This window comes from Juglans regia, chromosome 7 (genome assembly GCF_001411555.2).
Source record: "Juglans regia cultivar Chandler chromosome 7, Walnut 2.0, whole genome shotgun sequence".
Taxonomy (NCBI): domain Eukaryota; kingdom Viridiplantae; phylum Streptophyta; class Magnoliopsida; order Fagales; family Juglandaceae; genus Juglans; species Juglans regia.
In genome coordinates this window covers 45602691-45627320 of record NC_049907.1, presented here as the reverse complement: position 1 = coordinate 45627320, position 24630 = coordinate 45602691, and the positions used below count along the sequence as shown (strand labels likewise).

At 34.3% G+C, this 24630-nt stretch overlaps 2 protein-coding genes and 1 non-coding gene across 4 annotated transcripts; 1 reads left to right on the top strand and 2 right to left on the bottom strand.

Moving 5' to 3' along the window:
- Positions 1–256: 256 nt before the first annotated feature.
- LOC108984884 (protein SYS1 homolog) lies at positions 257–9328 on the bottom strand. The gene is made up of 3 exons (XM_018956969.2): positions 8444–9328; positions 7160–7386; positions 257–706 (listed from the first exon to the last, which is right to left on the bottom strand). Exons 1-3 carry the CDS (start codon positions 8665–8667, stop codon positions 699–701), a joined length of 459 nt encoding a protein of 152 aa, XP_018812514.1. The 5' UTR covers positions 8668–9328; the 3' UTR covers positions 257–698.
- Positions 9329–15227: 5899 nt separating this feature from the next.
- Positions 15228–15301, top strand: TRNAR-UCG. Its single transcript has one exon. It is a non-coding gene; the product is annotated as a tRNA-Arg (tRNA).
- Positions 15302–15906: 605 nt separating this feature from the next.
- LOC108984885 (MAR-binding filament-like protein 1-1) lies at positions 15907–20714 on the bottom strand. 2 transcript variants are annotated; one of them, XM_018956970.2, is made up of 4 exons: positions 20333–20714; positions 18445–18488; positions 18194–18334; positions 15907–17883 (listed from the first exon to the last, which is right to left on the bottom strand). In XM_018956970.2, the coding sequence occupies exons 1-4, from the start codon at positions 20610–20612 to the stop codon at positions 16174–16176; spliced, it is 2175 nt and encodes a 724-aa protein (XP_018812515.1). In that variant the 5' UTR covers positions 20613–20714; the 3' UTR covers positions 15907–16173. The 2 variants fall into 2 exon arrangements, with proteins under 2 accessions (XP_018812515.1, XP_018812517.1); XM_018956972.2 differs by having other exon boundaries at positions 18194–18331.
- Between the last annotated feature and the right edge of the window lie 3916 nt (positions 20715–24630).

The following is a 24630-nucleotide window of genomic DNA, read 5'->3' as shown; positions in this document are numbered from 1 at the left end:
CAGCAAATTACCCAAAGAATATCCAGCGGAATTCAAAGTTCAAAGCCCCGTTTGATTTTAAGAGGTTTAAACTTGCACGAATTCATATCAATTGGTTAGAGAGAGACCCAATGGTCACAAAAATTTTATTAAATGAAGAATCTACAAGGTTATAAAAAAAGAAAAAGAATTTATTAGTTTTGAGCAAAAACCAAGAAACAAGCTACTAGTGGCAATACATGATTTGTTTTTGGGTAGGAACTAGGAAACAAGTATCTCAATCCAGCAATATGGTGAACTAACCCTGTTAAACAAGTCTCAATAACAATTATAAAATGCAAACGTGGCAACTCATATCACCTTATATATAATAAGAACCAAATAAACTAAGCATCACATTTCAAAACTAACTGTTAAGTATTAATCATTTCCTGACACAATGCATACCTAGTCACATTTTTTTCACCCTTCCCATCATCTCAACACCATCTCAAACTCTTTTGGTCATCTTTTGAAACAGCCACCAGCATAAGAAAGAATCCAGGGATAAAGGAAATTTTTTCTTCTTTTTCTTCTGTTTTTTTTCCCCCCCTCTCTAATCACATATAAGATTCACTATTTCATAAGCTTGATCCAGGAGATCTTCCATGATATTGATTCTATTGAATAAAGGCCCAGCACAGAATATTTGTCCTTGCCTATCCAGTTTGTCTTACCAGTCAAACATCTGCATCGAAATAGTCTCAAATTTATTCCGCTGACACTACAAGGTAAGTAACTCGTGCAATTCTTTCAAACACTTGAAACTTAATCCAATATTCTATGTCTCAATCAAATGAGCTTTGACTCAACAGCATCCCAAAGGAGACAGTTATTGCAAAAAAATAAAAAACTGTAAACTAACAGTAATTGCAAGCTCAGTCAATATCACATAGCTTCTATAAATATGCAATAAAAAATGATGCTTCAACTGCCAATCCAGCATCCACTAAGGGGAAAAAAAGAATCATGAATAGGCACTTAGAAAAAGCGGAGTTTCACATCAAACAACCAACTCCTCGCATGAAAAGAACACATAGAAACCCCAGGACATAAATACAAGAGTCCAAATTGAACTTTTCTAAAAGACGGGTTTTCATTCTTTTTCTTTTTCTTATGTTAAAAAAGAGAGATTTAATTTCTAATGCTACAAACCTGTTTCATTTCAATTTTCAAGGCAAACGGAATAATGAACCTGATTATTAATGCATCATTGTCCATCTAGAATTGATCATTCCGAGGCCATAAAGATTTGATGTATCCAACGTCCTCTCCGTATGCATAGTAGTTTTCTCTCCATACGCGTAACATTTCAATGGTGGCTGGGGGCATTTAACGGCGAGGTTACTGTTATACTGGAGCTGAAAAATGGGATTTCCGAATCAGATAGTCATTGAATCAAAAGCTTTTAAGTTCATGAGGGATGGAAAATATTTGCTTCTCACTGAGAGGAGCTGGAGAGTTGTGAAGGAAATAAGGTTGGGGAGGTCCACGGTCTTTTGGTTTGCCAAAGCTTTAGAGAGGACTGTTTGACAGGTGAAGGAAAACGGTTCTATACGGCTCATCGAGAGGGAGATAGAGGGTTCATTGTACAGAGATGTTCTAACTCCCGCGGTGGTTATATGGCTTTAGTGGAGTATGGAAGTGAGGGTAGAAGAAACTTCATCTTCATTCCAGAGGAGAGGGACGACAAAGGATGGAGGAAGTTGGTGGATGCACTAAGGGAGGATGGAAGAAAGGGTGGCTATGTGGGTCGCAACAGAGGAGGGGCATTTCAGGTGCTGTCGGTGGAGATGGTGGCGATGAACCAGTCAAACACGCGGTCGTACAGAGAGGTCCTCCAACAGACAAGGGTATCGGTGCCATTTCATGAACAAAACAGGAAGGGAGAAGGTCTGGTCTGAGAGGAGGCTCTGGTTTAGGGAGGATTGGTTGTACCAATGGGACAATAGATGTTCAGAGGCAAAATGGTGGTGGCAGTTGTGTTGTCGGCTTGAAAGAGGATGGTGTATATAACACTCTGCTGGAAATGAAAAAGCAGTTGGACTTTTTGCATGAGAGGATGGAGAGTTTATTAAGGTGTGTGGAGGAGAATTAAGAGGTGGGCTCGGGCTCGGGCTGTGTAGATAGTGGTTTGATTAAAGAAAAGACAAAAGGAGGCATGGGCACAAATGGGCCAGTTAATATGGTTCGTGGGGTGGGCCATTCCAATAGATTTCAATTGAAGAGCCTAAATAGAGGAAAGGCCAAGATGGACCTGGGCCAATGCAATGGGCCTCAACTGGTGGGCCAAAACAAAAACGTAATAGGGGCTGGCCCTGATTACGTTTGGAAGAGGCAAGGTGTTTGTGAGGCAAGCCCATCAATTGGCAAGAACCAGACCATGCCATCGAAGGTGGTTCCGATGGTTGTGACGGGTACGCCGGCAACACTTGTGCCTGTTTCTGATAGCACCTTTGCCAAACAACGCAAGGTGGTACCAACGAAGCCACAGAATCGCACGTTGGTGCCCTTTGAACTGAACGGCGACATGACGGGTGGGCTTTCAACCTGTGGGGTGGCACAAACTTGAGAGTCAAAGCTATCTAGGCTGCTTCTCGTCACCACGGCGTTGAATGCGACGGTTTAGGCGTCGAAGAGTGTGAGAGTCCAGTGTAGTGCAAATGAGGGGGTGTATGAGTTGTTGGGAGACCTGGAACACCACGAGAGGCCACAGACGCCGCCGTCGAAGTCTTCTATCCCAACAGTCGACTGCAGTTCTTTGTTGTCTTCTATCCCGGGGTCAGACGGCTTTCAAATGGTGGTTTGTGAGAATGGGGGCGATAAGAATGAGTTGGGCAATCCTACCCCACTGTGCTATTCCACTAGTTCCTAAATCTTCAGATTGGGTCTTGAAAAAGGTGGCGGAGTTACAGGGGTGTGTGGGGATTTCCTGTGAAGGCTTTGAAGAGCAATTTAAGGCTCTTTTAGTTGCTATAGAAGCAGGTAGGTCAACGACTTTGAAGTCGGCAGCCAAAAAAGATAAGAGAGCTGAAAATATTGATAAGTTCTATTAATTATGATAACAAGGAGAATAGTGTTGGGAGGGAAAGGTTGAAGGGGCGGGGGAGTTGTTTATCTTATGAAGCCTAGAATCTTATTGTGGAATGTTAGGGGGATCAATGATGTTAACAAGCGACTTCGCATTCGATCCATTCTCCGTAGTTGGAAAGTTGATATTGTTTGTCTTCAAGAGACTAAGCTGAGCCATGTTGACAGAAATATTATTCGAAGTTTATGGGGTTGTTCTTTTGTGGGGTAGAGTTATTTAGCTTCTTTGGGTGCTTCAGGAGGGGTGTTGTTGATGTGGGATATGAGAGTGGTGGAGTTAGTAGAGGTTTGCATTGGGAACTATTCAGTGGATGGGTCATTCAAGAATATTGAGGATGGGTGGAGGTGAGCTCTTGTGAGTGTGTATGGGCCTAATGCAGATCGAGAAAGGAGTTATTTGTGGGAGGAACTGGTGGGTTTATATTATTTATGGGAATTACCTTGGGTCGTATGTGGGGACTTTAATGTTGTACGCTTTCCCTGTGAGGGGGAGGGGGCTCCTTCTTTGACAAGGGCAATCAAAGACTTCTTGGAGCTGATTTTTTTATCTTAAGTTGATTGATCTTCCTTTGGTTGGGGGGTTTTTCACGTGGTCTAATAGTAGAGAGGGGTCAAGGTTGGACAGATTTCTAGTTTTTACTTCTTGGGAGACACATTATCCGAACCTAAGCCAGAAGAGATTGCCATGGATATACTCTGATCATTTTCCCATTTTGTTAGATTGTGGGGGCATTCATGGGGGTAGGCAATACTTCAAATTTGAAAATATGTGACTTCAAATTTGAAAATATGTGGCTACAAACGATTGGTTTTGAGGATAGAGTGAGGGATTGGTGGGTTTCCTATTCCTTTCATGGTACCACTAGTTTTATTGTGACTGGTAAACTTAAAGCCCTTAAGCTGGATTAAAAGAAGTGGAATATTAAGGATTTTAGACATACGAATGAGCAAAAAAGTCTTCTTTGGAATGAGTTGCATTCTCTAGAAGTTGGGGAGGTCAACGAGGAGTCCACATTGAGAAAGATTGAAGTGGTGTTTGAGTTAGAAAAGGTTTTGTTGATGCAAGAAATTTCTTGGAGACAAAAATCTAGGATGACGTGGTTGAAGGAGAGCGACAAATGTACTAAGTTCTTTCACAAAATGGCAAATTCCCAACAGCGTAATAATGTGATTGAGGTGATCCAATCAGGTAACACGGTGCTCCAATCCCATGAGGATATTCAAGAGCATATCGTGAACTATTATAAAGATCTTCTTAAAGAGACTGCGGTGTGGCGTCCTAAACTGGATGGTTTGTCTTTTGACCAGCTGGATGTTAGTGCAGCAAGTTGGTTGGAGAGACCATTTGACGAAGCTGAAGTGCAACAGGTAGTGAGTGGTATGTGCAAAGATAAAGCCCTGGGTCTGGATGGATTTTCTTTGGCTTTCTTTCAAGAGTGTTGGGACACAATGAAGGATGATGTGAGGGGGGTTTTTCATGAGTTTCATCTTTGTCACAAGTTCGAGAAGTCCCTTAACGCTACTTTGATTGCCCTCATCCCGAAGATAGTGGGGGCCATCCCGAATCCCAGCAAATCATATGAGTTTGGTGATGGACAAAATAATCTCCAAACCTCAAAACGCCTTTGTACGGGGTCGGCAAATTTTGGATTCAATTTTGATAGCAAATGAGTATTTGGACAGCTAGTTAAGGGATGGTATTCTGGGAGTTCTTTGCAAGTTGGACATGGAAAAGGCCTATGACCATGTGTGCTCGGATTTTTTGCTATATATGTTGAGAAGATGTGGCTTTAGGTGGTGTGGTTGGATTAAACATTGTGTTTCGATCGCTCGGTTTTCTGTTTTAGTTAATGGCAAACCTTGTGAATTTTTTCAGAGTTCGAGGGGTTTGAGACAAGGGGACCCGTTATCTCCTTTTCTCTTTGTTGTAGTAATGGAGGCCCTGAGTCGCATAGTGGAGGCTGCTGTAAGGGGAGGTTTTCTTGCTGGTTTTTCAGTGGGTAACATTAATAATGGGGCTTTATCCATCTCCCATTTATTGTTTGCGGATGACACTTTAATTTTCTGTGATGCTGAAAGTGGATAGATTACTGCTTTAAGCGCTGTTCTTTTGTGTTTTGAAGCTGTTTTGGGACTCAATGGACTTGGGCAAGTCGGAATTGGTCCTGGTAGGGGAGGTGGAGAATATCAACCTTCTAGCAGAATTGTTGGGATGCAAAGTGGCTGCTCTTACTATGAAATATCTCGGACTCCCTTTGGGAGCCTCTTCAAAGCAAAAAATATTTCGGATGGTGTGGTAGAGAAGGTAGAAAAAAGGTTGTCGGGTTGCAAGCGGCTCTACCTATCAAAAGGAGGGAGATTAACTCTTATCCAAGGTACCATTTCCAATCTTCCTACGTACTCTTATCCAAGGAGGAGATAGTAGGTTTTTTCAGCTTGCTTTATTCCAAGAGGATAGGAGGAAATGGGAGAGATAGAATGCTGTGGAAACACTTGGGGAGTAAAATATTTTCTGTTAAATATTTCTATATGGTGCTAACAGATCATCAGCCCATTGTGTTTCCATGGAAGGGTATTTGGAGAGCTCCCATGCCATCCAAAGTTGCATTTTTTGGACTGCAGCTTTAGGAAATATTTTGACGGCTGACAATTTAAAGAAACGTGGGATGATCGTAATGGAGTGGTGTAACATGTGTAAGAACAATGGTGAATTGATTGACCATCTTTTTCTGCATTGCAAGGTGGAGAGGGAGTTATGGGCTGGTATATTGAGTAGAGCTGGGTTGACTTGGGTTATGCCCAAGAGTGTGGTGGAACTCCTAGCATGTTGGAATAGGCATCATCATAGCTCTCAACTGGTAGCGACGTGGAGGATGGTTCCTTTGTGCTTATTATGGTGTATATGGATGGAAAGAAATGAGAGGTGGTTCAACAACAAGGAGAGAGCTGTGGGGGAAATATGGAACTTCTTTATATTTTCTTTGGTTCAATGGTTTTCTGCTATAGTTTTAAAGGGAGGGAATATTCATTATTTTTTGCTTTCTTTTTAGCTTTCTAGAATGTAATTAGGTGTCTCTTTTGTATACTTCCTGTGTACATGGGTTTTGCCTAGTTTCATTCGATCAATAAAGTTTCTTACTTATCAAAAAATAAAAAGACAGGTGTATCCATTTACAAAATACATAGAATTTGAGTTCAAAAGTTCCTGGTTTTATCAATATCCCAAACTATAATTGCTAATAAAAAGGACCTCATGTTTAGAGGCTTGTGAAGAACTAGGGGCTTATAAAAATCCTACACATAACACAGGAGACACAGTAACTTCCACTGAGAGGTAAAATAATAAAGTAATAAGTAAATTTTGGTACTCAAGAATGTCAGACACAAGGACTCAATCATGCAGAAAAAGTCCAAATTTCACCGCCCTGTCATTAATCTGACATATAAATAAATGTTGACAAACAACTTTTTGTTGCATGCAAAGGGATCTATAACCATATTACATTATCAAACTATAGCGTACCATTATTTAATAACATACACCAACACAATTGAAGGTTGAATCACTTTATTTTATATAAGTAATTTAAGGTTGAAACAATTAGACGGGCATCGCGAGAAAAGGGGGAAATGAAGAAGTTAAACAGCTTCATTCTCTCCAACAACCATGTGTTTGAGAATGTCCTGGATAATGTTGGGGTAATAAAAATTATGAAAGAGCATCGCCTTTGTCGATAAAGATAAATAGAAATCATTTGAATTGCACAGGCAAACATTAATCATTAATTTCTTATCATGCACAAGATGATATGCAAACCCAACAGAGAATAAAACAGCTAAACAGCATAACATGCAACATATGAAACTGAATACCAGAACAACATAAAAATACAGAACACCCAATTCATCACCTCAAAAGTGTGGTCAGGCAGCCACTGATTCATAGTGAACCATGAAACATGAAAATATTTAACATAAAACTCTTTCAGCTGAAACACACAGGGAAACAGAATTTATATTTACAATTAGTGCACAAAAGAAAACTACTTACTTGAACGGTATCGTGTAATGGGAATCTCACGTTGTTCCCGTTTAATGCACAGATATTCACCTAGCAAAGCCATCACTGCAATTCCAGTACCATTCAGAACCCACCATGTTGTTGAGGAAGGCCAACCTCCATACACAATGCATATGAAGAGATGGATGACGTACACAGTGGCTGAAAAATCTAAGCACTTTTTGGCCCTCTCAATCAGATAAAGCATATGTCCAGCTCTGCATAAACAAGAAAGGCTTGCTAGTCAACAAGAGAAAACTACTTTCTTAGTTAAATACAAAGATTATACACGTTTGCAAACTCTAACTATGCTTTGTAAAGTTCCCTTTTGTGTCTTCGAGATTCATTTCATAATCATCTTTGGCAGGTAAAACTAAGATCTACGATACAAATGCAGAAACAAAAACATTGGGAATTTCCCCAGAAAACAAGAGGAACAGCCTGTAGGTTTAGCATTACCTTGAAAAAAAAAACCTGTAATTCCATTTCAACAATGGCTCCATTTGTAACTCATGTTAAAGGGATCTCATGTTTTATGCCTCGGACTGCATAATTGACTTAGTTTTATGGGAAGACTAGCATAACCATCATAATTAGCATCTGTAAAAGCTTTAACACCTTAAAGAAATTAAACCAGTCCATATAAATACAACTTTGATCATCATTTACCCTTATTAATACCCATTTTCATTCACAACAAGATCCGACTACAAACCAGTTAAAGCATGTCCACCCAAATATGGAGACAATATGGATAAAAGTGGAATTCGAGCACACCTCTACTGCTGATATGAGAGAAAGAGAAGCTACCAAATAAATATACCTATTTGAGGATTAACTGGGAGGTTACAAGAAAAAATAGAAGCATAACGCATACTAAAGAAAGGATGAGATAAAGCCAACTTCCATGGTTTAAAAAAGGCTAAAAAAAATCTGAACTCTGAACCAATAAAATGTGATTGAGTTGAAGGCAAACAGAGATTGGCAGAGGACGAAAAGAACGTGAAACGATGATAGATAACATGAGAGAATAGGAATCAACAATGATATCGTGCAGGTTTAGTGGAATAACCAAAACAAAGTCATCTACTTCATTGCAATCAATAAAGACTTAGTAAAGCATCATCATTTCGCGTCACACCATGCATTAACGACTCACACAAACACAAGGAGTGCTGAATGGAAATTGAATCTAACACTTGCGTTCAAGCCAAATACATCAAAAGCAAAGCATCTAAGAAATGAAACTGCAAAAAAAAGAAGTGGAATTCTTACCCTGCAAGCGAGCTGAACAGAAACGAAGCAATGACACACCACCCAGTTACTGTAGAGGTAGTTACAGTTGCATAATCAAAGAAATACACGAGGCTCATCCGTGGCACACGAGTTCCAACAAATATTGTCAAGAATACTCCAAGAGTGAGATAGTAAAAGCACTGGAGACAAACAATTTGGCCAACAATGAGCCAAGGGTCCCATACCACTGTACCATAGAACATGACTACGACAACCCACCGAATCCCCAAGCACAATTTTTTTTTTTCTTCTCCAAAGAATCCAAAATCCAATTCCTTGAAAATCTCCAATTCTCAAATCCTCAAAGTAATCGAACCTATACCCTTTAAGCCTACAATTCTGAACCACGAACTACTTTCCAAAGAAAACTCGATTCTTGAATAACAAAATTCGAACTCAAATAAATCCGATTCCAATAGAAGTCCTAATTCCTCACCCTATACTTACGTTCCAGGCACTCAAAATCATTCCCATGTACCTTATGGATTCGGATCTGGAATCGGCCTAAATCGAAAAATGTTTGCCCAAAAAATGTAACCAGTTGCCGAAGCAAGCCCTAGTTTTCTTGCAGTTGGAGGAAAAAAATCAAATTTGCATGAACTTGATAAAAACAAGTTAAGGAACTTCAGACGATACGTCAATTACTTAAAACTAAATAGAGAGGAAGACGGAGTAGATCGAGCGAAAAACTCGATCGAGAGGAGGAAGCTGAGCCTTTGAGACCGTTGAGAGAGTGAAAGAACAAAGAGCATCTTGGAGTCTCTCTCTCTCAGGGTTCGGAGTCCGGACGCGCGTAGAGACGTTCTTTCTCGTAAAGACGAATATAATTCTCTATTTCCCTTTTCCCTTCTCTCTCTCTGTTTTATTTATGTACGATACTCTTATCCTTTTTTATTATTATTTTACTATTAAATAATGTTAGAGTTATCGCTGATTACTACCGTTAGAGCTACCGTTGGCTCTAATATATTTTTTTTTTACAGTTATTTTTATAAAAAAAAAAAAAATAATATTTTTAAATATTTAAAAAATAGAAAATAAATTTATAATATTATTAAAAAATATTTTCTTAATCATAAAATAAAAAATATTATTAAAAAATACTTCTTTAATTACGAAGTAAAATAAAAAAATAATTTTTTTTATTTCATAATTAAGGAAATATTTTTTAATAATATTATAATATTTTTATTTTTTTAAAATATTAAAAATTATTAAAAAAATCTATATAAAAATAATTGTAAAAAAAACACACAAAAAAACACATGATAAAACCGCTGGTGGCTCCCTCCTTTACTATTCGACTAATAATGATAGAGTATATAAGTACATATAATTACTTTTAAAAAAAATGAAATTTATTATTAAAAATTTATTTTTTTTATATAAATTTTATATTTTTTTAAGTGATTATATGATACTTGCGTATTTATAACTGTAATTATAATTTTTCTAACTATTCAACTATTTTATTTTATTTTTATTCTTTGAATTTGGATTAAAAATTTTAGAATATAACATTCTTATATAATCTAAAATAAAATTAATTCAATCAAATAATATAATCATATAAATTAATTCAAAATAGATTTAATTTTATAATGGCAAAAGAATATTCAATTATTATAAAATTAAATTTATTTTTAATTAAATTATATGATTACGTTAGTTGATTAAATTTATTTTTTTCTAAATTATACAAAAATGCATGTTCTGAGATTTTTAATCCATATTCAAATAGCAAAAGAAAAAAAAAAACAATTAAATAGTAAAGCAATAGTAAAAAATGTGTAAGAATATCATTACCCTTTTATGTAAATATAATTCCATAACCACACCAAATCAAATTTTAAAGAATAATAAATAATAATGATAATCCCATTTACTTTTAATATATATCATTTATTTTTAAATATACAAATATTTAGACCTATTTATAAAATATATTTTTATAGTATATATAATAGTTCTATTATATGCAAGAGCATTCCCAATAAATACGATTATATGTAAATATGAAGAATGTTGATCAAAATAAAGATTCAATAGATGTTGTAAATCATCTTTATTTTACAAGTAGTTACAGTTTCCGCTACATCTAGAATACTGTTCACATATGTAAAATATTTTTAATTATTTTCCTTTCCTTTAAATTATTTTTTCCCTTTTATCCTAATTTCGTTTTACCCGTAGTGTGGCATCGGCCAAGGACCCATGATCTTATTTACTTGTCTATTTGCGTTTTTCTGCTGGAGAATCCACCAAAGAGTATAGAGAAATATTAAAATATATATATAGAGAGAGAGAAAGAAATGAAACTGGGTTTATTTGGGATGCTAAGGAATTGAAAATTGGAATTGGGTTTCTTAATTTTCTTTTCTCTATTATTTTATAAGTAATTTAAAATAGAGGACATATTTTCTCTGTTTTTTTTTTATATATTTTGAATCAATGTAAATTTTAGTTCGGCTTGTAAATTTGGATTAATTTAGAATATGACATAATTATATGACATTATATCTAGAGAGATATTACGAATAGCAAAATATGATGATATCGTTAGTAGTTAGAATAAATATTTGAAATAAATAAAAAAATATTAAAAAAATAATATTTAAATAATATACAAAAAAATAGATAAGTTGATGTATGGAGTATTTTAAAAGTATGTAAAATAGAAAATGTGAGATTTGGTAATATATTTTTAAGAATGAGATAAAGAAGTCATTGTGAATGCTCTAAGTTATGCATACCCCCTTTGAAAAAAATAGGATATACCATTAAAAAAATAATTTTTTATATAAGTTTCAAGTTTATCCATTTTTTTTAAAGTAAATGCACGGAATTTGCATATTATAAAATTACAAATATCATTTATTGTGTGTGCATATATATTTGCTATTTTGTCAAATAATAGTTGGTGAATTACAATGTCAAATGCTCTCAAGTTCCCAAACCTCCTTTTATTTTACCTTCACTTTTTTTTTTTTTTTTATGTAAATGGGTGGGAGATTTCGAACTCAGATTTTTCATTTGAAGAATCGGGTCATATGTCATCACTTGATTACATATTGGTATGATGAACCCGACTTATTAAAATTATATGTTATTTTGCAAAACAAATAAATGAAAAACTTGGGATGAATATGAGATGGGTTGGTACTTGGTATATAATAGCTACTTGTTTTTTGTGAATTTATTTTGGTATTGCCGTGTTTGTCAGTGTTGTTGTTAAACACTAATAACCGGACACTATGAAATGAAATATTTGCTCTTTTTAATGCTAATGATCTGCGGCAACTAGCAAGGATTTTACAGGATCAACAACCTTGGTTTTGATTTTTCTACAAATTTTTTTAGGAGCATACAATCTCGAATTGGGAATCCAATCTCAGTTATGCAGATTGTCTCACCACCATTAGGAAATGATACTCCAATCTCCATCGACAATTTCTACCGATAAAGTGTACCAATATTCTCTTTGCTATTTTTAGGATTTGTGTTTGTTTATATTCAAATTTTGTGTTTTTTTATTCTTTCTTTAAAAAGAGTACATAAAAATGCTTTAAGACAAAAAAAAATTGCACTATCGGTGGCTCTAGCACCACGCCATCGAGTAATGCTAGAGAGAAGCCATTATAGCAGTGCACACTTTGCACTCACTGCATGACTGCTTCTAGTTGATTGTTCTCAACACTCATTTAGGAAGATGTATGGTCTACATGATGTCACATTATGTGTGTAAAATGGATGCTCTCAATAATAGCTTCTATCTATATTTATTCTTCTTAAATATTATCAGATATTTTATTCTAAAGCATCATTTAAGTATAAATGTTTTTCAATTTTAAATTTTTAAAATTTTCATATAATTATTACATAACCATTGTAACTTTTTCAAACAGAGACAAAAAATAATACAATTTTTTCAAATTTTAAAACAAAATTAATATTAAAAAATTATATTCAAACAATTTTTTTACTTTATAATATTTTTATTCAAAAATATTTCTCATTTTCTAAAATTCAATAAAATATTTTAACTCAAACTATTTTACTACTATTCACAGATACATTAAGACTAGTTAGGGCAACGTGCGCTGCACGTGTGCCCAGTTGTCTACCATTAAATACTGTGAGATGTATAATAGACAATAAAATATGACCAACTTCAGATAGAATCATCATGTAAAGCAAATCATCATATTATCACAAACAACATATGAGTAAGGATTTTTTGACTAATTTCCCTTTTTATCTCATATTATAAACCCTAATATCAATTATTATATCCAATAGTGAGAATATTGGATCTTGTTAGGCAACAAACTCAAGAATTAAATGCACTTAAATGAAATGTAACATCCATAAGCAAATTAAGATTATTTCTTTTACTAAAAATAAAATATTGTTTGGTTAAACTTATCAAAATCTCTTGTTTAAAATGTTAATGTTTCTATAATATTAAAAAATAATATTCTAACAATATTTTATTTAACTTTTTATTTTCATTTCAACTAATCTCATCTCAATTAGGATCTAACCTATCAAAAAAAAAAAAAAACCTCAGTATCCAAACTCACCTAATCGGCAAAAGAGCAAAAACATAAGAGAACCGAATTTGATGAGAAAAACAAGAAAAAAGAGAGAGAGAAATTGATAAGAACACTGTTCATCCATTATTTATTTTCAAATAAAAGTCTATTTGAAAATAGATTTTATTCCAAAATTTTCATATCATATCCCATCTATTTTTTAAACATAACTGAAATACAAAACTTTTAAAATAATCATTACAACTTTATCAAAATTTCAAATTTCAAATAAAATATAATTTATCTTTTTAAATTTCAAAACAAAAATAATATTATAAAATTATAATCTAAGTGTCTTATAATATTTTAATTTTATAATATTTTTTATTTAATTCTTTCTCTCTTTTAATTATTTTTTATAAAATTTCATCTCATCTAACTCTCTCCAACATTATATAAATTTTCAGAGAAGGAAAAAATAAAAAAATGTTCTAATATATATTAACATATTCTAGACCATATTATTTAACACTACAAATAATGTTAAATTATTGCGTTAGTTCAAAGGCAGTTTAGCTCTTAATTTAAGAATGCAAACCAGATCATCTTAATTTACTTCAAAAGTTTTCATAATTATTTTTAATATTATTAAAATAGAAACACTATAAGAAATAATAACAATGAAAAACATTAATTTATTTAACATTTTCACACTTTGCTAAATAAAATAGTAATAATGACATATTATATTTTTAAATTATTAAGAAGTTATAATTTATTTCCTTATGAAAATTTGTAATTATACTAACCAACTTACTATTATTACTCTTAATAATTATAGTTGGATGCGCATATTGTATATTTATTATTTTCAAAATAAATATATAATGTGTCAGTTTTATAATTCAAAACGACAGTGGTAAGTATTAAATAATTTAATCATATATTTTATAAAGTCTCATCCTTTACATCTAAAAAAAGATAATGATAGGGTTACTACCCTATTACTACCCATTTACTATTTATAGTTAATTTCAAGTTTTTTATTTTTTTATCTTTTTCTTTGAAGTATTTTTTTAACATCCTTAATCGAAAAAATTAAAAAAATATATAATTTTATTAATAATCACTTCCTTAACCATTAAGTAAAATAAAAAATTAAAAAAAATCAAATATAAAAAGAGTAGTAAATGAGTAGTAGGAGAGTAGTAATCCTATCATTTTCCTTTAAAAAAATTAAACAAACTATAGTACATTAAAAATTATAGATCTACCTCAAATAGTGTAATTAATTTCAAGTTAATTAATAAACTATTCAATTTATCCAAAAATGAAAAAAAAAATATTTAAGTTTATTTCTTAATAAATCATTAAACAAAAACCATTAATAAAAGAAAAAAATTAGATTTATACTGAAACTGTAACAATTCAATTCAATATTTACATAATTCAAAATTAAAGGAAATAAAACACAATAAAGACACAACGCTCCTATCAAATAAAATTAAATTAAATTAAAAAAAAAAAAAAACAGAGCCGCGGCAGCTTGGATTCGTCGTGGCGGTTAACGGCGGCACGATAGGAGCTGATATTGGAAGGGGAGGAACGCCGGACGGAGGGGAAGAGAATGGGTGGGGCGGTGTTGGCCACGCCGGCGTGCGGCGGAGCACTGGAGGCGACGAAGAATCGGACGGGCCGCGGCTTCGATTCGCTCGTGGCGGTCAACGGCAGCACGAGAGGGGCTGAGATTGGAAGGGAATGGACGCCGGTCGGAGGGGAAGAGAATGAGAGCGGCGGTGTCAAGCACGACGGCGTGCGACGGCGCACCGTAGCAGATGAAGAAATGGACGGGAGAGAAGGGAGGAGGGGCTCGCGAGCAGGAGAACCAGGGGTAAAATGGGAAGAATGTCAGTGGCAAAACCGAGATTTTGGAATAAAAGTAGGGGTAAAATTGGAAAAAAAATATTAGACGAAAATACTGTTACTAACCTGTTCGCGCTTTATATATAAGTAGATATTCATATTTAAACGGGTCTTAAACTCAACCTTAAGCTTAAATCATTTGGACATGTGTAATCCTTTTGTTTTATACAAATTCTAATAGAATCATTAGGAAATTAAAATTGTGAACACATAAATCATGTTTTTGTTGTAGTAACTAGGGGAAGAATGATGTAAGCCTGCAGTTACTTATAAAATATGATTATTAACACGATGTACAACATGAAGACCGCATAGCGCAGTGGATTAGCGCGTTTGACTTCGGATCAAAAGGTCGTGGGTTCGACTCCCACTGTGGTCGCCTCTGTGGTGTCCTTCTTGGGTTCCTTCACAATTTTTTGTTCCAGTAGTCAGTCAAGAAAGTAAAAATGGGAGATGGTGAACTTGCATAAAGAATCAGAATTGGCTTTATATTCATTCCCTCAGAGGCCATCTAAAACAAAAAAAAAAAAAAAAGCAAGGAAATATACAAGATCAGAGAAGCCGATGTTGCAACTCTTGTAACCTTTGGTTGGAAATTCCATTAAAAAACGATGCTCACAAAAGTTTGGGGTTAAAAAATAACAAACTTATTCGACTGAGTTTGAGCTTAATGCCTCGTTTGTTTTGTTTTTACAGATGAGATGAAATGAGTTGACATAAAAATTAAAAATTAAATAAAATATTATTAGAATATATTTTGTTAATATTATTTTTGTTTTGAGATTGGAAAAAATTAAATTGTTTATTTTATTTTGTGTGGAAATTTGAGAAAGTTGTAATAATTATGAGATGAGATGAGATGAGAACGATTGTAAAAACAAATGAGGAGAGAATCATGCATGTGATGAAGCATATAGTCAACATTAGAATTGCTTAGTAAAAAATGCTTCCGGCAATGCTCAAACCCATAAAAGAAAAGAAAAATTAGTACAACATTCCACCAGTGAAAATTTCCAGAAATTGATACTGTACAGTAACAAACATACAATTGAAACAAAACCCGAAAATGAGGATCCTTGCAATTGCATACATACGTGCTTAATGTACAATATGATAATTTCGCAGAGACAAAAAAAAAAAATCTAAGCCAGAGAAGAAGAGAGCTCAAGAACAACTCGCTTATAAGGATACATGAGCATTTTACCATAAAGTGGGGGTAGAAGATTACCGTAATCAAGATAGTTCACTAGCTTATTGAGAACTAGCCTTTCTCCTCCTACCATTTCTCCTTGCAGTAACAGGGACATTGCCTTCAACTTCACCTTGTTGTGGTTGCTGATTATTTACAATAGCGTTTGATGAATTTATTCTACTCCTTAGCCGTAATATTTCACCCTTGGCAGATGCTAATTGCTCCTCGAGTTTGTTTGCTCGCTTCTCCAAACTCTCCCTTTCCTTGCCAAGTCTCATAATGAGGTTATGGGCATCTTCCATGTTTTCTTGGGCTTCTTTAGATGCATTCTTTTGCCCTGTAAGAGAATTGTAAAGCACCTCCTTTTCATCTTCAAGGTCAGAGATCCGGGAATTCGCCTTCTCTATATCTCTAGAAAGACTTAGAGCCTTTCGGTTCAGCTCATCAAGTGATTTGGTAGCCTCTTCCAGGTCTGTTTCGAGAGATTTCTGCGCCTCTTTGTCCTTCAACATTTGTTTCTCCAAAGCTTGGAGTTCTTTATTCAATGAAGAAACTACCTTTTTTTCTTCTTTTAAATCATTGGCTGTAGTTTCTGCCCTTTTATAAACATCGACCAGTTCCTTCTGTAGGCTATCACCATTTTCCACCACACCTGCCAGTTCATGGGACACAATTTGCAGCTCCTCCTCTCTTTTCTTCAGAAGTTCCTTCACTGATGTGAGCTCCATGGCCACCATTTCACTGCTTAGTTTTGCCTCATCAAGGCCCTTTTGCAGTGATTCCCTGACTTCAGAAGACTCAGCCTGAACCCTGGATATCTCACCTTCAAGCCCTGTGCACAGATCTCTGGAGCGCTCCAGTTGATTTGTCAGATCAGACACCTCATTCATTGATTTTTCAAGACTTTCCTTAGTCACGTGGAGTTCATGTTTCAGATGCTTTACATTGTTCAATTCTCTATCCAACATTTCCCTTAAATTAACCCGTTCCTGTGTCAAATCAGAAATTACTGCTTGGTTTCCACTGATTTCATTCATAGCAAGCTCAAGCTTTTCATTTAGCTGCAGAAGTTCCGCTTCTTTTTCTCCCAAAAGCTTAGAATCCAAAGCTGCCTTCTTCCCAGAAAATGACTTTAGATCGTTGTATTCCTCCTGAATCATATCCAATTTCTTCTTAGAATCATCCCTCTCGAAATTTAAAGAACTTACTCTTCTATTTAACTCATCCATCATAGAATTTCTCAATTCTAGTTCCTTCTGATTTTTTAGGCATTCAACCTCCAATCTTTGGATTTCTGAATGTACTTTAGCTAGTTCATCCTTAGTTTGCTTGTTGGTAAAATTCAAGTTGTTCAACTCTAGTTCCTTTTCAGCAAGAGAAGTGCTAAGACTTTGAACATTATCTTCTTTCTCCTTGAGCCCTAAACTGAGCAAATTAATCCTTTCTTCCAAGACGGCACTTGAGTCAAGCTTTTCCTTCAAATCCTCTTCAAGTGCCTTTTTATCATCCCTAGCATTTGAAACGCTGGTTTCAAGACTGTGAATTTGAAATTTAAGCTCCTGAATTAATCTTTTCTCATTTTTCAGCTCCTGTCCCAAGCCTGTAATTACACTGTTTGCTGAATTTAGTTGGTTCAATAAGCACTGCTGCTCCTCCTTTGCCTTTCTGAGTTGCTTGGTTCGTTCTGCCTGTTCATTCAGTAGCTTTGAGTCAAAGTGTCTCTCCAATGAAAAAATGACAGCTTCCTTTTCTTTCAGTTGGGACTTCATCTGTGCAACTCAACCAGTGTGTATATAGGTTAAAATCCAATAAACTAAAAAAAATAAAGCAAAAAAACAAGTATGGATTCTTGCAATTCTTCACTTATTTTCTAAAAATACCGCATACTCACGATCCAGGGGTGGAGGGAACCAAAAACCCAAAGAACCCCTTCAGAAGGGGTAGTCTATAATTTTATTTAAATTTACCTCGTCAAACTTGGGGGGGGGGCGGTGTTGGTAGTCTAGAATGCTCAAAGGTGCCTGAGTCATATCAGCTTAAAAGAAGAGAGATTGATTGTAAAGGTCATTAGTGGCTTACAGATTCTACTGCTGCATTAGTAGCCGTCTTTTCACTCAGACCCAATGCATAGAAAGCACCAAGCACACCAGAACTAATTATACCAATTCCATTTAGGAGAGACAGGAATGGATTTGGTGGAGCATCTCTTTGAAGTGCCTGCTGTCCATAAAAGCTACTTATTGAGAACTTCAAGTTTCAAAGTCACAAACATATAGACAAATAAAATTTTCAAATCTGGACTCATTTGTGAGTCTAGCAAAGATTCAGACCTCAGCTTCTTGGTTCTCCTCTGGTTCCTTTAGCTCCCTTTCTTCTGAAATAAGTCATAAATGGAGGAGATTGAAATTTAGTACAAACAACTACAACCATTATTAAGAAGAAAGACTAGTTCATGATAGAAAAATGATCCAAGGGGTGAAGCACAAGATCATAATCCTCATAAGAGACATACAACATATTGTACTTGACAGAGCCGTGAAATATTTTAACCGAAAATGACAAGGCATGAGCAAAATGACGTACAGACTGTGAGCCAGAATAGGCAAAAGCAGGTTTCTGTGGCTCTGTCAAATTAATACTTCGCATCACTGATAAAAAGAAATACTTCACATCGCTACACCTATTGTTTTGATAATATCTTAGGGTGATAGGAAGACCACAAACAAAGAAGATCAAATCCCCCAAATGCTTGATAACACTGAAACAAACAAACCATTACTATAGGCATAATTATTGTCAATCTACGCTGGCAAGTAGCAGAACGCATTTATTTTCAGATCCTTAGGTGGACAAATGTCCTTCAAGCCTTATTAATTAAGGAAGTACAAACTGTTTGACCAAAAAAATACTACATTTGGGGCTTGTGCTTGTCACTTATTTCTGCCCTCTTGTTCAGACAAGTTGATACAGATTACAGGATACATGTTTATGACCAATACTTGCTCTAATCTATATAACCAAGCATTTTCTAGAATTCTCACCAAAATTACTAAAATAGGGACTTTTCTGTACGAAACGTTATCACGTGCCTGGTCAGGAACATGCATTGCTACATTTACGCTTAAACTTGAAATCATTTATTTCTGGAAACAGTTACTTCCTAGATGATCTAATGTCATGCTTGCCCGCTGCTAGGGAAGTATCTAAATCTCATCAAATCATCAGTTTAGTTAGATGAATGTAGTTCGTCTACAAGTTGGGAAGACCAGAAGGAGAAAATGCATAATTCTAATTGCGGGGCTTAAAGAGAAGTTTTGAAACATATACGAGGGACAATCAACTTTATGCCAGGAATGCATACCAAGACATTTTTTTTTTTTTGTCGGGGAACCTCTCCAAGGCAGGGCCCTTCGGACCCACCCCTGCAGAGTAAACCCCGGTCCTGTGCAACGCACCCTCGGAAGTTTCCCTACACGGAACTGGTTAAATCACTTGCTTTTCACTAGGGAGTGTGGCCCCAAATGATTGTTTGGGGCCATTAGGTATTGAACCTTGGACCTTGAAAGGAGTGATACCCCAAGACCAAGGCCTTCACCACATATAAAGAAGAAGCAAAGAAAAAGGCAAGGTTTCTCGCCACAATATTGTCTCCCAAATGGATATATAATAGCAACACTAACTTTTCTGTCCAATCTACACTTTAAGCTTTGGCATCGCTCTCTTGCTCAATAACTCATTGAAGTCTCATCACTTCCCATGATATTGTTTTATAAAATTTTATTCACGAACTGGAGAAAGGCTTTCTAGAGCCATAACACGGTACAAGGCACTTGAGTCTTTATGAAAATTTACGAGAAAGATTCCTATCCAGTAATAACCAACAAAAACTATAAAGATACAAACGTTATGCGCTTTGGTGGACATCGTGATCGTGAAATTTGGAAGAGAGATCCCTTGGGTAGAATATGGTTTATTTCGAGAGAAAGGAAAGCGCAAATTTGTGAGGGGGTGCGAATTACCCATGTTCAAAACGAAGTTTCTGTTTTCAGCTCTCTATAAATTGGCGATTCGAAGATCAAAATCGCCAAAGAATTCATCCCAAAAAAAAAAAAAAAAGAAGGAATTTATTCATGATAGCAATTGCTTTACGGGGCAAAAAAGCCATAAATCAACATGTAAAATCTCTGAAAGTTAACAGAGTCTTGATTTTCAACTTACCTGCTCCCAAATGTTCAAAAGCTCTGGCCGTGAGCTGCAACAAAGGAAGAACTGAAATACCCACAAACAGAATCGCCCTCCGCTTGCGGTGGACGCCGTCGTTTGGGTCCTCATGGTACAGACAGGCCATTGGAGCAAAGTTCTTCCTCTTGGTATCTGCATTTCTAGCGCAAGAATGGAAGAAAGTGGACTGAGAAAAAGAAGAAGAAGAAGAAGGAAAGCGAGATTGGCAAAGCGGAGAAGAGTGTAAATAGCAAGAGCTCCCTGTCAAGAAGCCCATCGGTTTTTGAGTGTGACTGGCAATTTAGCTTGTTCTTGCTCTGTATCTTTCAGTTCCAAACGTGAAGTAACCTAAAATATCCAAATTTTTGCAACAACGAAAAGTTTGTCGCCAGTACACGACGAATCTAATAAAATACATTCCATTTATGTATTTGATGGATATTAAAATTCTTATCGGATTTCTAATTTTCATATTTATGTATTATCTTGATTTATGTTTTATTATTCTCTAATTTTATGTTTTAATTTAATATCATGTATCATTCAATACCTATAAAAGAGAATCTTGATGAGCATTTGTGGTAGACATTTCACAAGAAAATTGAGAAAAGTAATATTGAGTTCCTAAATAACTAGTTTTATATATGAATAAATCTTCTTCACACACTACTGTGTGTGAAGAAGCCCCAGCACACCTAACGTGTTGGGTGAAAAAAAAAAATTTATGAAGGGAGTGCTGCGACTTTCGGCTGATGCGCAACACAGTCCTTTATATATTGTGATCCTTTAATTATCTTTTTACTTTTCTTTATTTTTACAATACTTTATCAACACGAGATTCTAGTTAACCATTGTGTTCTTTTAATCTTTGGCAAGATATTTACGTAACATTTTCTGAACCATTATAAATTTCTCTTCCATAAATATCTTCTTATTGCAATATAAATAATTTTATAAAATTTTGATAAGAACTATGTGATTTTATATGAAGTTTAATGTTATCATATCAATGCGATAAATATTATTGTATTCTATATGTTAGTTCGATTTTAAATATTTATTTCTCATTCAATACGATTAAAGAACGAAATAAAGCATTTTTTATCACTCTAAAATAATAATTTTATTGAAAATTGAGTACTTCAGAATAAAAAATTCATTAGTTTTATAGGATAGTTTAAGAAGTAATACGTGTACCAGAATAGCGTGACCCACCCAAAAACTCATTATGATTAAATGAACTTGAAGTTACACAATTGAAATTGTGTAGAAAAAAAACCACTAATATTGATATGTTTGAAATAAAACATATAACATATTCACGTCTCGAATGTGCTCCTGTAGCTGCAATATAGAGTGCGAATATTCACTAAGTGTTTTGAATTAATATATTATTTACTAGTGGTTGAACAAAAGAACGAGCAGTTCATAAAAAAATATCAGTTTCATCCAACTAGCTCTACTTCATTTCCTGAAGCGAATAGAATCTCATTTCATCAATGACAAATGAAACTGTAGTCGCGGACATGGACATGGTAGAAGAAACTATCAGGATCAAGGGGAGCATAGTCAAAGTTTCTAAAAAAAAAAGTGTTACATACCATCAAAAGTGGAACCATACCATGACAAAGCAAAATGAAAATAAAAACTTGTAGAATAAGTATATAAATAAATATAAAGATAGATGTCACATGTGTAGTATGAAAAGATATTAGTCACGTACCGGTCATACCTCCAAACATTTGGTGGAGCTATATTAAACATCTATGAAGGAAAAATAAAAATGGGTCGAAATGAATTTTTCCGACCACGAGGATCCAGAATATCATCTAACTTATTTTGACAATCCAAATATGATACTTTGTATTTTTTTATTATAATTACATTATGTTTGAGTCGTTATATTTTAATGCATCCTATTAACATTTTATTATTATTATTATTAAAGTTTTATACATATTTTTGTTTATAAGGAGACATGAATTCTATTGATGCATTGACCAATTCTAAGATGATCGATGAAGATATATATATGGCAGACTGTTGTACAATACACACAATTATTAAGAATAAGAAATATTTTCAATATTTGACATTATATAGAGCCAGTGTCAATACAATATATAGGTCATCGAACCTAATTGAAGGCACCGGAAGAGCCAACATCATGTTAAATTATACAACATTGAAAACAATTAAATCACATGTTGCAATGCACCAGAAGTGCTCTGATCCAAAGGTCTTTATGCTTTGGCATGGTCGTCTTCGTCATCCGCGATCAATCATGATGTATCAAATAATTGAGAATTCATATGGACATCCTTTAAAGAACCAAAATATTATTCTACCAAATAATTATCCATGTGTAACATGTTCCAAAGGAAAACTAATTGTCAGACCATCCCCTTCCAAGATAATTATTGAATCTCCATCATTTTTACAAATAATTCATGGAAGTATATATGGACCTATACATCCACCATGTGGGTCATTTAAATATTTTATGGTTCTAATAGATGCATCAACTAGATAGTCACATGTTTGTTTAATTTCTAATTGAAATGTTACATTTTCTAGACTTGTTGACCAAATTATCATATCACTGGCTCAATTTTCTTATCCAATTAAGTCTATTCAATTGGATAATGCATGAGAATTTACATCTAAATTTTTTTATGGTTATTGCATATCAGTTGGATTAATGTTGAACATCATGTTATACATACAAATACTCGGAATGGTTTAACTTTGTCATTTATTAAACATCTACTATTAATTGCTCGACCATTAATTCTGAAAACAAAACTACTTATCTCTACTTGGGGACATGCAATTTTGTATGCTGCATTATTTGTTCGAATAAGACCAACTGTCTATAATAAATATTTTTCATTGCAACTTTCATTTGGTTAATCACCAAATATTTTTCATCTCCGTATTTTTTGTTGTTTTGTGTATATTCTAATTGCACCTCTCCAACACACTAAAATGTGTCCTCAACATAGACTTGGAATTTATGTTGTTTTTTATTCTCTCTCCATCATTAGATACATTAAGCCTTTAATTGGAGATGTTTTTAAGACTCAATTTGAATATTGTCATTTTGATGAAATAGTTTTCCCACCATTAGGGGGAGAAAAGTTGCAAGAAGCACAAAAGTAAATAACATGAAACACTTTGACGCTATCTCATCATAATCCTCGTATAAATCAATGTAAGAAACTAGTGAAATCTCACATTCTAACTGCTAATACTCTAGCAAAGATCGATGTTCCCTTAGGACAATTAAATAATGCAGCAGTTAATGAGTTTAAAAAATGTTTGAAGCGTGAAATGCCTATTGGTGCAAATGATAAGACTCTCCGTAAGAGAAAACACAGATAAAAGAAATCGATACTCCTGAAGAAATCGTACTAACAAAACAAGCAACAAGAACTATAGATCCATCTAAACTTTCAGTACAAAATTATCTCATAATAGAATCCCCTAAAGTGGAGTCCTCATAAAAGGAATTTCCTGAAGAGTTATCTCCTGAAGCATAAAAGGTACCTGAAAATAATGAGATCTCGATACATTATGTAACTACGGGAGAATTATTTGATAGAAATAAAATTGTTGTCAACAATATATTTTCATTTAAAGTTTATCTTGATATCAGAAAAAATGATGGTGAAAATGAATAAAAAACTGTCAAAAAATGTCGACATAGAAATGATTGGCTAAAATGGAAAGAAACAATTCATAAAGAATTGATGTCGTTAGCAAAACATAAAGTATTTGGACCAGTAGTCCAAACACCTAAAGGTATAATGCCTGTTGGATATAAGTGGGTATTTGTACGTAAATGTAATGAAAAAAATGAATTTATGAGATACAAAGCATGACTTGTTGCACAAGGTTTCTCGTAGAAATTTAGTATTGATTATGAATAAACGTATTCTGTTGTAGTGGGTACAATTACATTCAGATTTTTTATTAATTTGATAGTCACAGAAAGTTTGGATATGTGTTTAATGAATTTTGTTACAACATATTTATATGGATAACTAGATAATGATATTGATATGAAAATTCCTAAAGGATATAAAATGCATGAAGCATGTAATTCAAAATCCTAAAGTATTTATTCTATGAAGTTACAAAGATCCTTATATGGATTAAAACAATCCAGAAGCATGTCGTATAATCGTCTAAGGGAATGTTTAATAAAAAAAGGATTTGAGAATAATCCAATTTGTCCATGTATTTTCATAAAAATGTCAAATTTTAGATTTGCTATTATTGCGATATATATA

Excerpts from the sequence above, each read along its gene's own strand:
- LOC108984884 (XM_018956969.2), bottom strand. The coding sequence starts at position 8,667 with ATGTTCTATGGTACAGTGGTATGGGACCCTTGGCTCATTGTTGGCCAA. Across the intron at positions 7,387-8,443 it reads CTGTTCAGCTCGCTTGCAGG|AGCTGGACATATGCTTTATC; the intron begins GTAAGAATTCCA and ends TTGTTTATGCAG.
- LOC108984885 (XM_018956970.2), bottom strand. The coding sequence starts at position 20,612 with ATGGGCTTCTTGACAGGGAGCTCTTGCTATTTACACTCTTCTCCGCTT. Across the intron at positions 18,489-20,332 it reads TTTTGAACATTTGGGAGCAG|AAGAAAGGGAGCTAAAGGAA; the intron begins GTAAGTTGAAAA and ends GACTTATTTCAG. Across the intron at positions 17,884-18,193 it reads CTAATGCAGCAGTAGAATCT|ATGAAGTCCCAACTGAAAGA; the intron begins GTAAGCCACTAA and ends TGAGTTGCACAG.